The 13,380-nt window shown below is 35.1% G+C and overlaps 1 protein-coding gene across 1 annotated transcript in view; it reads left to right on the forward strand.

Annotated features, from left to right (window-relative positions):
- The window catches only part of LOC127565217 (ABC transporter B family member 3-like), a 65,486-nt gene extending 52,338 nt beyond the window's left edge, over positions 1-13,148 (forward strand). Inside the window, exon 3 of the mRNA XM_052002745.1 lies at positions 13,048-13,148. Coding sequence (XP_051858705.1) covers positions 13,048-13,148 — 101 coding nt within the window. The remainder of the gene's footprint in view (positions 1-13,047) is intronic.
- Positions 13,149-13,380: the final 232 nt, after the last annotated feature.

The raw sequence follows: 13,380 nt of genomic DNA on the forward strand, positions 1-13,380 counted from the left end.
GACTCTTAAGATTCATCATAATTTATGCTTTAAAGTTAAGTCTCTTCTTAATTCGATTTAGTTGCGAGTCACTTTTGTTTTTGGCACTAATTCATTTAGCCAGCAATACGGCATAAAATGTCAGATGTCAAACAAAAAGAAACAATAACAAGAGACACGTGTAGTTGAGATGCTGAGTCCCCGAAGACGAAATGACAAACACGTCGCTTGCTTGTTCTTATTCCCATACGTTAATCTGTGTTATGAGTCTCCCCCACAAACAATCTCACACACAGGTTGTGATTTGTCATTCGGCGTGACTTTTGCCACGCACACAGAGAACGAGAAAGAGAGAGAGGGAGCGAGAGGGAGAGGGAGAGGGAGAGAAGTGCAAGCAACGCCTTGCCCTTGCAATGGTCAAGCATCAGTGGCATTCGTGTTTCTGCCTTGATCTCACCTGAAGAGTGAGAGAGAGGAGGAAGAACTGTGTTGCAGTGCAAATGCAATTTGCATATGCATGAGACTGTGGCCGACATTTTTGCAGATGTAAGAGGTGCAAATGACAGTAACCAGGGAGCGCGCAATGATTGCGACACGCAAACAGCAGCACAGCAAAAATGGGAGGGCAAAAAAGTGTAGCATACTTTTCAGCGCAACTTTAAAAAGTCAAGTTTTTAAAGCGCCTCGAGGGGCAAATGGGAAATGAAGCTGATTCGTTATGTAATATTATCGTTGCTATTGCTGTTGCTGTTGCTGACTAACTGCCACGCCCACTACAGTTTTTAATTAGTCATTTGCGTTGAAAGAAACTGGCGAGCGAGATGAATATGCAAACGCACCTGTTTCATGTTTTGTTCGCTGTTCGTTTTCTCTCTAATTTGCACAGGCTGCGCTTGCTTTTACTCCTGGGTCCACAACTAAACTTGGACTTGGACATAGACTTGCTCTTGTGTGTTATTGTTTTTAATTTGAAATTCTTGAGAAGTTGTAAATTCATTACTTATTCACTTGACGGGTGCACAACACAAAAAAATAAAAAATAAATTAAAAATGTAAATTAAATTAGTAACTTCAGTGCGTCTGTCAAGTGTTGCTGATTTATTTGCTAGTGGGCAGAAGCAGCAGCTTCCTCTCTCCCTCTTTATATCCCCTCTCTCTCTTTCATAGAATTAAAACTCAAGGCGCTTTCGACTGCCTTGACCTTCAAAAAGCCTGGGCGCAAAAACTTATGTGTGCACTTACCGAGCTCAGCCATCTGCTCAAGAGTTTTTGGCTCTCTGGCAGCTAACTTTATTGCATAAATTTTTAAATGTCTGCAGCGAGTGAGAACAGAGAAGGCGTCGCACAGGAAGCTCAGCTCAGCTCAGATATAAATGTCACAAAAAATATTGCACGACACTCGACACTCGACGCTCGTTGCGTTGCGCATCTCTTTCGCTTTCTTCATGGCTGCAATCAGCCAAACTTGGCTGCGTCTGCGTCAAGATAAATGCACAAGTTCATTTTCGGTTGCACAATATGCTCTATGCAGCCATAAGAGAACTGCCAAATTGTGCTACTTAGCTAATCTAATCGAGTTGTGGATCTCCCGAGATGCCAAACAGCTTGGCATTCATCATCGCAGCCAACACGAACATCAAGAGTATTCGGTTGGTGTGTTTAATAAAATACTTACTTCAAACATAAAGAGTATTTAGTTAATGCGTTTAACAAAATATTTATTTCAAAAGTTTCAAAGTTTTTATTTAGCACAATTTTAGTTTATGGCCAGAGGGAGGTTTTAAATTCTGTATTAATTTTTAAATACTTTTGAATTATTGTGCACTTTATGAATAAATGAAAATATATATTAAAATAAGTTAGTTGTTTAAAACTGAACTATGCTTTATATTTAGATTGTATTTTGTACTATTTGAAGTTTGGTTTTTAATTTTGTAAACATTTTGAAAAGAAATCTTGAACTTTTCGATGTATAAATACTTTTCTAAAATATAATGTTTACTTAGGCGCACATAATTCTGTGCTTTAACTAGCAACTTTAGCAACTATTACTTAAAAAATTATTTTCGAAAATTCACGAATTGGAATTTTCTATTCATAGTTTTAGACATCTTTATGAACTTTTTCTTTATTTTAGCACCAGTTTAGTAACTTAAGATTTTAATAAACTTCTTTACATATTTTTTAGTTGGATAGAGGTAAAATGTCTGAAATATGTCATACTAATTTTGTCGTTAATAATTCTTTAAGCAATTCCAAGAACATATAAAATTGGTTTTCAATTTTCAACAGTTTTTGCAAAAAAATCAGTTTGTACATTTTTTAATCTAACCTTTTATTTAGTTCATTTTTACACTAATTATAGATAGTATAGGATATAGTATATAGATCTCTTATACTGTACTTTTCATATTTAGAAGCAAATCTTATATATTATTTTATTCTTTATATATTATTTAAGTTTTCTTCTTCTGCTAAAACTTTTGAAATATTTCCCACTAACTCATGGTTTTATTTTTCTTTAGGACTATTTAAAATTTGATTTTGAATTTTCATTAGTTTTTGCAATGCCAAGGAATCAGTATGTTTGTTGCTTAATCTTACTTTTAATTACTTCATTTTTATGCAAATTTATTTGCATTTGTTTTGGAATATCGTTCTCTAGCAGTGTATTGTTCATTCGTTGAGTTTTGATGTGCTTGAATTCCCTATTGGTATTTCGTGAGTAGCCAAAAACAGAGTAAAAAGAATGTTGTTGATGTTTGCCGCATGCCACGAGCTTTGCGAGAGTCTTGCATATTTGCCCTAAACTTTTGCGGCACCAACAGCAGCAGCAGCAACAGCAGCAAGCATACACGCTGCCGCCGAGACAGACAGATGGAGTACTAGATAGTGGCAGACAGACGGGTGTAGAGATATTCCAAGAGAGAGAGAGAGAGAAAGAGAGGGAGACACAGCGTATAACACAGAGTGACTCGCAGTCAGACAAACAGACATGCAAAAGTTGTGACGTTCCCCACAAACAAACGCACTTTCACACACACACCAACACATACCAACACCTAAAGTTGTTGTTGTTGCTGTTGCGTTGCATCACAGTCAAAGTTTTGCTACTTGCCAGCCAAAGTTGAGTGTGCTTTGTGTGTGTTTACTTTGCAGGCTAGGGAAACTTTTGTGCCATTGAGCAGAGAGATTCATTTCACTTGTCACAGATGGAAAAAAGGAGTCGAGAAATGGGTAAAAAAGGAGTGCGAGAGTGAAAAGAAGTATTTTGTGTGTATGCACACACATGCACATGCTTGAGAGCAAACAATTTCCCTTTAATTAACATTAAATCAATCTTTGATTTCAACAACGAAAATTTATGCGTCAATTTCCATTGTTTTTCCATGTGTGTGTTGATTTATATGCTGCAGCCGATGCGATGTATCGATTCGCTTCGATGTGTGTGTGTGTGCGCCTCATCGCTTTAATTATCGAAATGCTTCAAAAATTAGCAAATATTTTGCGTACGTTGTGCAAATGGCGCTGCGCGTGCCAAATATTTACAGTGCGTATGCGTAATTTTTAATTGATTTGGCCGCAGCGCAAACAAAAGCACTCAATGCCAACGGGTCACGTGCTGCTATCAGAGTGTGGGTGTGTTGTATGTGTGCGGGTGTGTGTGTGTGTGTGAGTGTGTTTATGTGGGGTACGAGTCAATAATGTGGTGTCTGTCTCACAGCGCCCATTAGACGCCCCAATAAGTGTGTGTTTATTGTATAAATTAAAGCCCATTGCGAGCATATTTGTTTGTTTAGTGGCTCTAATACTCACACACACACACCCTCGCACACACACACATAGCAGTCATCGAACGTGCTGCAATTGAATACAGTTGTGCGGCACAGTTTCAGTTCTTTGTCACTTAATTACGATGCATAAAATGCAAATTTGGCAGACAAGATGCTACAATTTTGATTCAATTACAATAACAAAAGCCTGCTTAGCTATCTAGTTAATGCACTATGAATAACTCTAATTGTCAGATATAGATATATCAAGAATAGAATCTTTAATCAAAAAGGTTTAACAAGATACAAATTCTAGTTTTGCGTAATTTTGAAATTAAAAATTATTATCTTGTTACAAGAATGGAAAAATCGCAAAATTGAAAATTGAACGGAATTCCAACATTTTAAGAAACAAGAAGAAAATTATTTCTATTTTTAAAGACCGAAAAGTTCTTAAATAAAGATTTACAATGTTCTTTTGAATCTAGAATAAAACATTCTTTAATCAAGATTTCAATCTTAAAATAAGATGTTTTAAAACGAAAAATTTACATTTTGGCATAAAATTCTTGATGCAAGTTTTTTTGGTTAATCGAAAATTTCTTTTGTTTCAAGATTTGCAATCTACTTTTCATTATTTCTCTGTGGAAAGCATGTGAGCGACTGTCTAAATTTAAGATTGTTTGATTTTGATTTCATATTTGAATATAATTTGAATTTCAAAATGGGTAATATAGAATTTTTGTAGAACTTTAATTTTGATTTAAGAATAAACGTTTTTCATTCAACTTTGATATCTTCTAGTTTCGATTCAAGATTTCTACACTTAATTCTTGTTTTTATCACGTTTTTTCTTTGTGTGTAAGTGTCATATATGGATATACTCGTATATAGAGTCAGCGACAGTCAATTGTCAAGCTGAGTGAGCGGCGACTTTATCAATTCCACAATATTTTCGCGTGTGTTAAAATACCGTCAAAGTTGACGTGCGTCGATTAGCACAGCATCAGTTTAACTTCCCTCACTCTCTCTCTCACTTTTTCCCCAGTCAATCCCTATCCTTGTCAATATTTACCTATAAAAATTGTTTAAGCATTTTATGTTTGCACAGCAGTTGCCAAGCGAGCGCACATCACAAAAAAAAAGAGAACAAATACAAGTCAAGGGGCACAGCACAGAATTTTTTTCGCAACGCGAAAAATTAAATTAAACATTTTTTATGTCTGCTCCGATGTATGCCAAGCAGAAAGGGCGAGAGAGAGAGGGTGAGAAAGGGAGGGAGAGAGAGAAGGTTTTGACAGAGGAGCGTTGCAAATAAATTTTGTATCGTTGCGTGTATCGCATGACATATGCATCAAAGCGGTGGCCAGGTCAGAGGGGCGGTGGGCGTGTCACATGCCTGCTGTCGCAGCTGTCAATAAGTGCGCAGTTGAGCTGACGTTAAAAATCAGCCATTAAAATATGCTGTTAAAAATGCAGATCCCCGGCGACGCCTGTTTGTTAATGCGCTTGCATAAGCCACAGTTGCCACAGTTGCTGCCACAGTCGATGCCACAGCTGCTGCCGTTGCATGTGGCAAGCAAAATTGAAAACGCAACAAAGCAAAGTTTTTGTCTCACATTTTAGGCATTAAATATTTAAAGAAGTAATTGATACAAATATGTATTTATTAATATAAATAAATAAACATTTCAAGTCTCTAAATATTTCTTAATTAGTTTTTTCAATACTCAATACTTTAACCCACGTTCGAAGTTGATTGCTGCAAAAGTTTTAAATAGTTGGCGAAACTGCAAAAGCGCTTTTGATTCGATGTGCTGGGCAGCCAAAAAGGATTTACAAGAGAGTCGAGAAAGAGTCGATTTCGATTTGTGAAAAGTACACAAGAACTTTTATGAAAGAAAATGAAATGAAAATCCCCCAAAGCCAGCGCAGAGCAGCAAAGTAAGCAAATGCAAGAAAGTGTGTGTGTGTGTTGTTGGAACTTTGTGGCAACAATTAAATGCATTCGATAAAGCCAAAGACTAATACGACGTTCAGCACTAAGCCAGATTTGCCAAACCAAACCAAAGCAAAAGTAACTTCAAGCAATTAGAAATTGCACTCTCTAAAGCAACGTTGACTATTGACCACATCACCGTGTGTAGTTTTCCACTCTTAAATATTTATAGTCGACAGCATCGAGGCATTAGAAGTGAAGCTCTCGCCTTCGCTCTGCCGCCAGTTAATAGCCAAACTAATAAAATAATAATTAAATGTGTCAAAGTTTTCAAACAGTAATTAATTATATATATATATATATATATATATATGTCTGTACGATATAACACACATGCCAACACACACATAGAGAGAGCAACAAAGCGAAGCGAAGCAAAGCAAAAGCGCCCAACTGCTGTGCCATAAGCCGAGGCTAAGCGCAAAACTTTCTTATTGGCTGGCACATTAAATGTTTAATGGGCGGCGTCGCTGACCAACTACCTGAACAACAGCAAAAGTAGTCGAATTCAGCGAGCGAGCGAGCGAAAGATACACAAACAAATACTTTTCTATATGAAAGCGATAGTCTAAAACTAAGCGAACTAAAGATGCTCTATTGAATGAATGAATGAATGAGTGTTGAATGTGAGTAAAAGATAAAGGGAACTTTACTGTTAAATAAAACAGAATTTACTTTTACATTTATTTGTTTAAGCAACTCATAGTTTAATAAGTTTATTTAAACACGCAAGCAAATATTTTTATATAAAAGCTACAGGCTAAAAGTAAGCGAACTAAAGATGTTCTATTGAATTGAAGATAAAAGGCACTTAACTGTTAAATAAAACAGAATTTAATGTTCTTAAACTACATTTATTTGTTTAAGCAACTCATAGTTGTATATGTTTATTTAAACTGACAAGTGAATACAACTCTATGAAAGCGATAGGCTAAAAGTAAGCGAACTAAAGATGCTCTATTGAATGAATGAATGAGTGTTGAATACTAGTAAAAGATAAAGGCAACTTAACTGTTAAATAAAACAGAATGTACTTTTATTAAACTACATTTATTTGTTTAAGCAACTCATAGTTTAATAAGTTTATTTAAACTCGCAAGTGAATATTATTCTATGAAAGCGACAGAATTAAAATAAGCAAGCTAAAGATGCTCTATTGAATGAATGAATGAATGATTGTTGAATGTGGGTAAAATATAAAGAAAAGTTAACTGATAAATGAACATTAATGTACTATTATTAAAACAATTTGATTTGTTTAAGCAACCCATAGTTTAATAAGTTTATTTAAGCTCTATGAAAGCGAGAGGCAAAGAGTAAGCTAAAGATACTTTTTTGAATGAATGAATGAGTGTTGAATGTGAGTAAAAGATACCTCAAACATTGCTGATAAATAAAGCAGCATTTACTATGATTAAAATGAATTTATTTGTTTTACAATTAGTAGTTAATCAGGCAATGAGCAACTCATAGTTTGTTAAGACATGCAAACAAATTCTAAAAAAAAAGATAGAGCAAGGTGAAGCTACTCTATTCAATGAATGAATGAGTGTTGAATGTGAGTAAAAGATAGATAAAGTAAAGATGATAAATAAAAATTAATTTACTATTATTAAAACATGACATAAAATAATTTTATTTGCTTCAAAAATAATACTTTTCTATAAAACAATAGTGAAAGAGCAAGGTGAAGATATTGTATTCATTAAATGAATGAGTGTTGAAAGTGAGTAAAAGATAGATAAAGGAAAGATGATAAATAAAACTTAATTTACTATTATTAAAATGAATTTATTTGCTTCAAAATTAATAGTTGAACAGGCAATGAGCAAAAACCCATGCTCAAAAGCAGGCAACACTTTTTAACAAATAATTTTTATCCCTTAAAGCGACTGCGCTCAAAAGTATGCAGCACAAATCAACAAATCTGATGGAATTCTCTTGCAAGCAGCAAAAGTATAGAGTACATAGCAAACACACACATGGTCAAAGCGAAATAAGTGAAAAGGTCAGTCGAGCAAAATTGTGTTGGCCCCAAAGTCGAAAGTTTTGTTAAGGTTACACCCAATCCATCAGTTAATAAATGTGACAAAATTGCGGTGGCAGCTAAGTAGAGCAAAGGCTTAAGCTATCCAGCAAAGCACATTGAAAAATAATAAATCATAAGAAATTGTTGTCCTTGTTGCTGTCGGGTGTGTATGTGTGTGTTGTGTGTGTGTGTGTGTAGCAAAAACCAATTTCATGAGAACAGCGGTCGAGGCAACAGCAAAAGCAACAGCAACAACAACGATGGCGATGGCAAAAGTTGAAGTCAACCATAAAGCGCACCTGTTCATGTGTGGCGAGCGAACACACACATACACAAACCCAATACATACACACACTGACAAAGTGATGTGAAGAGCACATGGCAACAATTTGCTACGTGCTGAATGCGTTGCTGTAAACTATTTTGCTGCCAAATTTATTACAACTGCGCGCACACAGGCAAAAGATACGGAACAAGAAGCATTTTTACATGGGGCTACATGAATAGTTCAACAGAGAGAAAAGAGAGAAAGAACAAACAATGGAGCGAGTGAATGGAAGGGAGAATGAGAGAGAGAGGGCGACAACACTTTTGGTGCGGCAAATGAGTTTAATCACCTTGCGAAAGTGCCGAGAAACATCGTCGACAAATTGAGATGCACATCCTGGCGGCGGCAGTTGACATAGTTTTTAAGACGCTCTAATTGAAGTGTTGCTTAAACAAAAGCAAAACTTAAATTGCTGTGAAATTGTCTGTATGCATTCCCCTCATCCCTTTTCTCATCGTCATCGTCTTTGCTTCTTTGCCATCGTTACTCACTCAGCTCGAAGATGCATTCCACACACACACACATACACAACCTAAAAAAGAACGAGATGAAAATGGCAAACGTTTGCCACTTGCTTCCCATGCTTAAACACTTTGCGGCAAGCAAGTGCAGCAATGTCGCGACGCGTTGCGTCGCCAACTTGCAACATTTATGGCATCGGCAACGCTGCTTAACTGCTTGGAGAGCACTTGGCGTGCAACGCTTTGACCAAGAGCCGGGTGACAAGCCAGGCGCTTTGTGGCTGTCAAGTGGCCTCCTTCACTCGCTCTCCCTCTCCCTCTCTCTCTTTCTCTGCTCAACTCTCTCCTCTTTGGTTCTTTATTTTTTCGGCTGCGACTTCGACTCCACACATAAGTGCACTTCACAGTCGCCCACTCTGAGCGGCAGGGTTGCCTTCACAATGACACAGCAACAATGTTTCGCTTTTCTGTTTAAAGCGTTATCGAAAATAGCAATACAACCAAAATTTAGGCAATTTATTTATTTATTGTTCAACAAACAAACCATTTCCTTTCTGTTTAATTGTGTACAATGAAACTGCTTTATTTAAAAAGCAAAGAAATTGTATTCCAACTTTAATATATGATTTAAAGCAGTCAAAATTATGAAATTTTGAAAAATCCAGCATCATTAAATTGGTCAAATTGCAATCTTCTAGGTCTTACGCTTTAGACTGTGCATTCATATTTGAGTCTGTCAGTCAGTCTAAAATAATAACTTTTGAAAAACCCTGTCTAATTGCACTATAAAATTGCTTTAGCTATATTATAGCTCTTACTATTTTGGGTACGAGTTGATAGATAGTCTTAAAAACCCGAATTTTAATATAAATATTTTTTATAACGCATTTAAATTGTTGTGTATACAAAAAATTCAGCCTTCTAGCTCTTACCGCTTAGACTGTGCTTTAAAATTTCAGGCAGTCATTCAGGAAACACATTTCTATACTTTGGATAGTGCTTTAAAAGTTCAGTCAGTCAGTCAGTAGAAACCGTTGTATACTTGTCTTGTTTTAACTATTTTGTTTAAAAGTTGCAGCCTCCTGGCTCTTACCATTTGAGGTGAGAGTTGATAGTTGCTGTATATTTAAATAAAGATACAGATACAGATATATATATGAATATATAGATACATTTAACATATAACATAGATAGATACTTACATTGTATATTCAAACTGTTGTGTTAAAAAAAAAACGTTCAGCCTTCTAGATCTTACCGCTTAGACTGTGCCTTAAAATTTCAGGCAGTCATTCAGAAAAAACTTCTCTGTACCTGTATATAGGTACTTCTTGAAAAACCTATCCTTAATGCACATTAAATAGTCAAATTATGTTGTGTAGAAATTGCAGCCTTCTTGGTCTTACGCTTTGGACTGCGCGTTAAAAGTTCAGTCAGTCAGTCAGGAGGAACCGTTGTCTACTTGTCTTGTTTCAATTATCTTGTTTAAAAGTTGCAGCCTCCCGGCGCTTACCATTTGAGGTAAGAGTTGATAGTTCAGCCAGACAATCAGAACAAACAGTGTTGTATATTTAGATCAGATACAGATACAGATATATACATATAGATACATAAATAGATAGCTAGATACTTACATCGTATATTCAAACTGTTGTGTCAAAATAAACGTGCAGCCCTCTAGCTCTTACATTTCAAGTTGGGAAGCGATAGTTTTGTCAATCAGCCTGTCATTTAGTACAAACACTTTTCAAAATACGGATTAAAGCTGCTTTCGAGAGGGTGTCCTTGGCACAATTTGTTGTGCTCATACATTTTAAACGAATTAAAATTGCGAGAATCGGATATGCTTACAGCGTGAATCAAAAGGTTTAACTTGGCTGCCAAGCAGCAGCAGCGACTGTGGTAAAAGTTGCATCAATATCACACAGACACACACACACACACACACAAACACGCATGGCAAATGCTCTAGACTTTTACATTTTTTTTACGCGCGTAACTGATATGGAAGATACTTTCACATACTCACACACGCCTGGCACTCTCTAAACTGCTTAAAATATTTTGTTGAAGCTCAGCAGTAACAAAACCAATGAAAACCTAAAAGTTAACCCGACTCTTCTACTCCATCTCCTCGGCGCTTCAAACGATTTTAAAAAAAAAGAAAAACTGAAACGAGCAAACGAGAGTATCGCTTTCATATGCCAACAACACATACATACAGTGCTGCAACTGTGTGTGTGATGTGTGGCTGTTGCTGTGTGTCGATGTATCTTTCACTTTCCTGCATGCGGCAATGAACCGTGAAACCGTAAAATGTTATGTCCTGAAAATCTGAAATTTTTAGCGCGCTTCAAAGCGTTGTGTTCGTTATATGCCGTCTCTTTCTACTCCTCCCCCTCCTCCATCATCTACAAACTCGATTTCTGATGCTGCTGTTGCTGTTGGCTGCCAATAATGCTGCAGCAGCTAGAGTCGGTGGCAATGACTTGATGTGTGGCAACATCTATGTATGTCGCCACATCAACACAGGTAAAAACGTTGTCTACGTTGTCCTTGCTTGGCATCTCCATTGGGTTGTTGCTTGCTCGATTGGCTGCATATAGATCATAAGAGCGTGTCAGCGAAATTAACGTGTTGATAAAGTAAAGCTAATAAATCGACAACAGCGACAATATTATTATTCATGGCGACGAAATAAAGCAAGCATTTAAATAAGTGAAGTAAAAAATTGTAATATAAATAATAATTTGCTCATAATAACAAGTAACAATGATCTAAATCTTATTTATACGGTTATTCAGTCTGGAGAAACCGATTTAACTTGAAAACCTCTAAATTTGATTGAACTATTTTGTAGTACTATTTAATTAAAATATATATATATAAACAATATGTACTAAATTTTCTGTAATGAAGAGAAATAAAAAGTACCACAAGCACATATTTTGCTAAAAAATATTAAATTTTAATAAGTAAATTAATGAGTTTTCTTACCAAGTACTAAAAATAAATTAATGAGTTTTATTACTAATACCAAAATCAAAGGTTGTAGTAATAAAATATTCAAAACTAAAATGTGTTGTGTATAAACAAACTAAAATAATTCAAATTAATAATTGAAAAAGAAGACAACAAAATAATTTCACTCACAAATTGTACATAAAATTTACTAAAATTTGAATAAAATAAAAAAAAATAATACAAATTCATAATTTCCAAATAAAAATGTTAAGTTATTAACTAAAATATATTTTTTTTACCTATACTTCATGCAATATAAATAATCTTTTTCGCATTTCAATTATATTAAAAAACAAAGTTAACTTTTATTTATTATGCAACTTAAAATTCAAATATCTAAACAACTTTAAATATTCATCATCCTATAAAAATCTTTTACATTTCCTTTACAAATTTCGTTATAATAAAATTGGCTTTTTATTGTAAAAATTGCAAATTACTAACTAAAATAAAATACATATAAAATAAATATAAATATTCTTTTTCGTATTTCAATCATACTTTAAAGAAAACTTACCTTTTTATTTATTTCACTATTTAAAATTCAAATATCCTAAAAACTTCAAATATTCCTCGTCCTATAATTGCTTCACAAATTTAGTTACAATAAAATTGGGTTTCCCAAAAAAATTGTAAGTTACTCACTAAAATAAATACTTATTTTTTTTAGATATACTTCATGCATTATAAATATTCTTTTTCGCATTTTAATTACATTTTAAAGGAAATTTAACTTTGATTTATTATGTCATTTAAAATTCAAATATCTAAACAACTTTAAATATTCATCATCCTATAAAAATCTCTTGCATTTCCTTCACCAATTTCGTTACAATAAAATTGGCTTTTCAAACTGAAATCCTTCTAAAAACATTTTGATCAGCATTTTGGTTACTCAAATCGTAAGCATCACTTTAGCTGAGCCACTTACACTTGCTGCTTTGAAATTGAAGTCCAGGGTATTTTACATGCTTAACCGCACTAACTTTTAACTTTGCTTCAGCTTCAGTTGGCTAAAGTTAACTTAAAGCTATTAGCTCTGGAGCTAAGCTCACATGTGAAGGTCTTTTGGCTTATGTATTGAATAACATTGCCTATCTCGCTTTCTTTTCCACCTGTCTCCCTTTCACTCACTCAGTCTCTCTCTCTTTTCCTGCTGTTACATTTACTTGCATGCCAAGCATTTGGTCATGCAATTTAGCTCTTATCATTGCTTTATTACCATAGCATGCTCACGTGTCCCAGTCAGAGTTGAATGGACTTTAAGTTTATTTCCATCACACACACACACACATTCCTACAGAATTTTGCAGTGTAACAAAGTTTTATTTATAAATGACGCTTGATAAATTTTGTGGCTATTGATAGGCAGACAGCACTTAGGCCTTATACATTTATAATGCGGCGATTGAAATGTATTTCGAATAACGAACTTCTCTCTCCCTCTCTTAAAGACATCACACGCATAAAACTTGTTCGGAGTGAGAAAGTAAAAGAAGAAGAAGCAGAAGAAGAAGAAAGATGCACTCGAACGAGAAAAAGCAAATCCCTTTGAGTGGAAGGAACCGCAGGGCAAGTTGAGAGTTCCTTGGTTGGTTGCCTTGGTTGGTGGGTTTTGCTGGGGTGTTTGCTTGTTGGCCAAGTTTTGCACAGAAAGCAACAGCCAGCACTTAATTTACGAATAAACGCGCATAATTTTATATCTATACAAGACTTTCAGACCGACTTTCCTCCCTCCTGCTGGCATCGTTGTCTAAGTTTTTGGCATATGAAAAGGTTGCCAACGT

Source organism: Drosophila albomicans, chromosome 2L, assembly GCF_009650485.2.
Source record: "Drosophila albomicans strain 15112-1751.03 chromosome 2L, ASM965048v2, whole genome shotgun sequence".
NCBI classification, from domain to species: domain Eukaryota; kingdom Metazoa; phylum Arthropoda; class Insecta; order Diptera; family Drosophilidae; genus Drosophila; species Drosophila albomicans.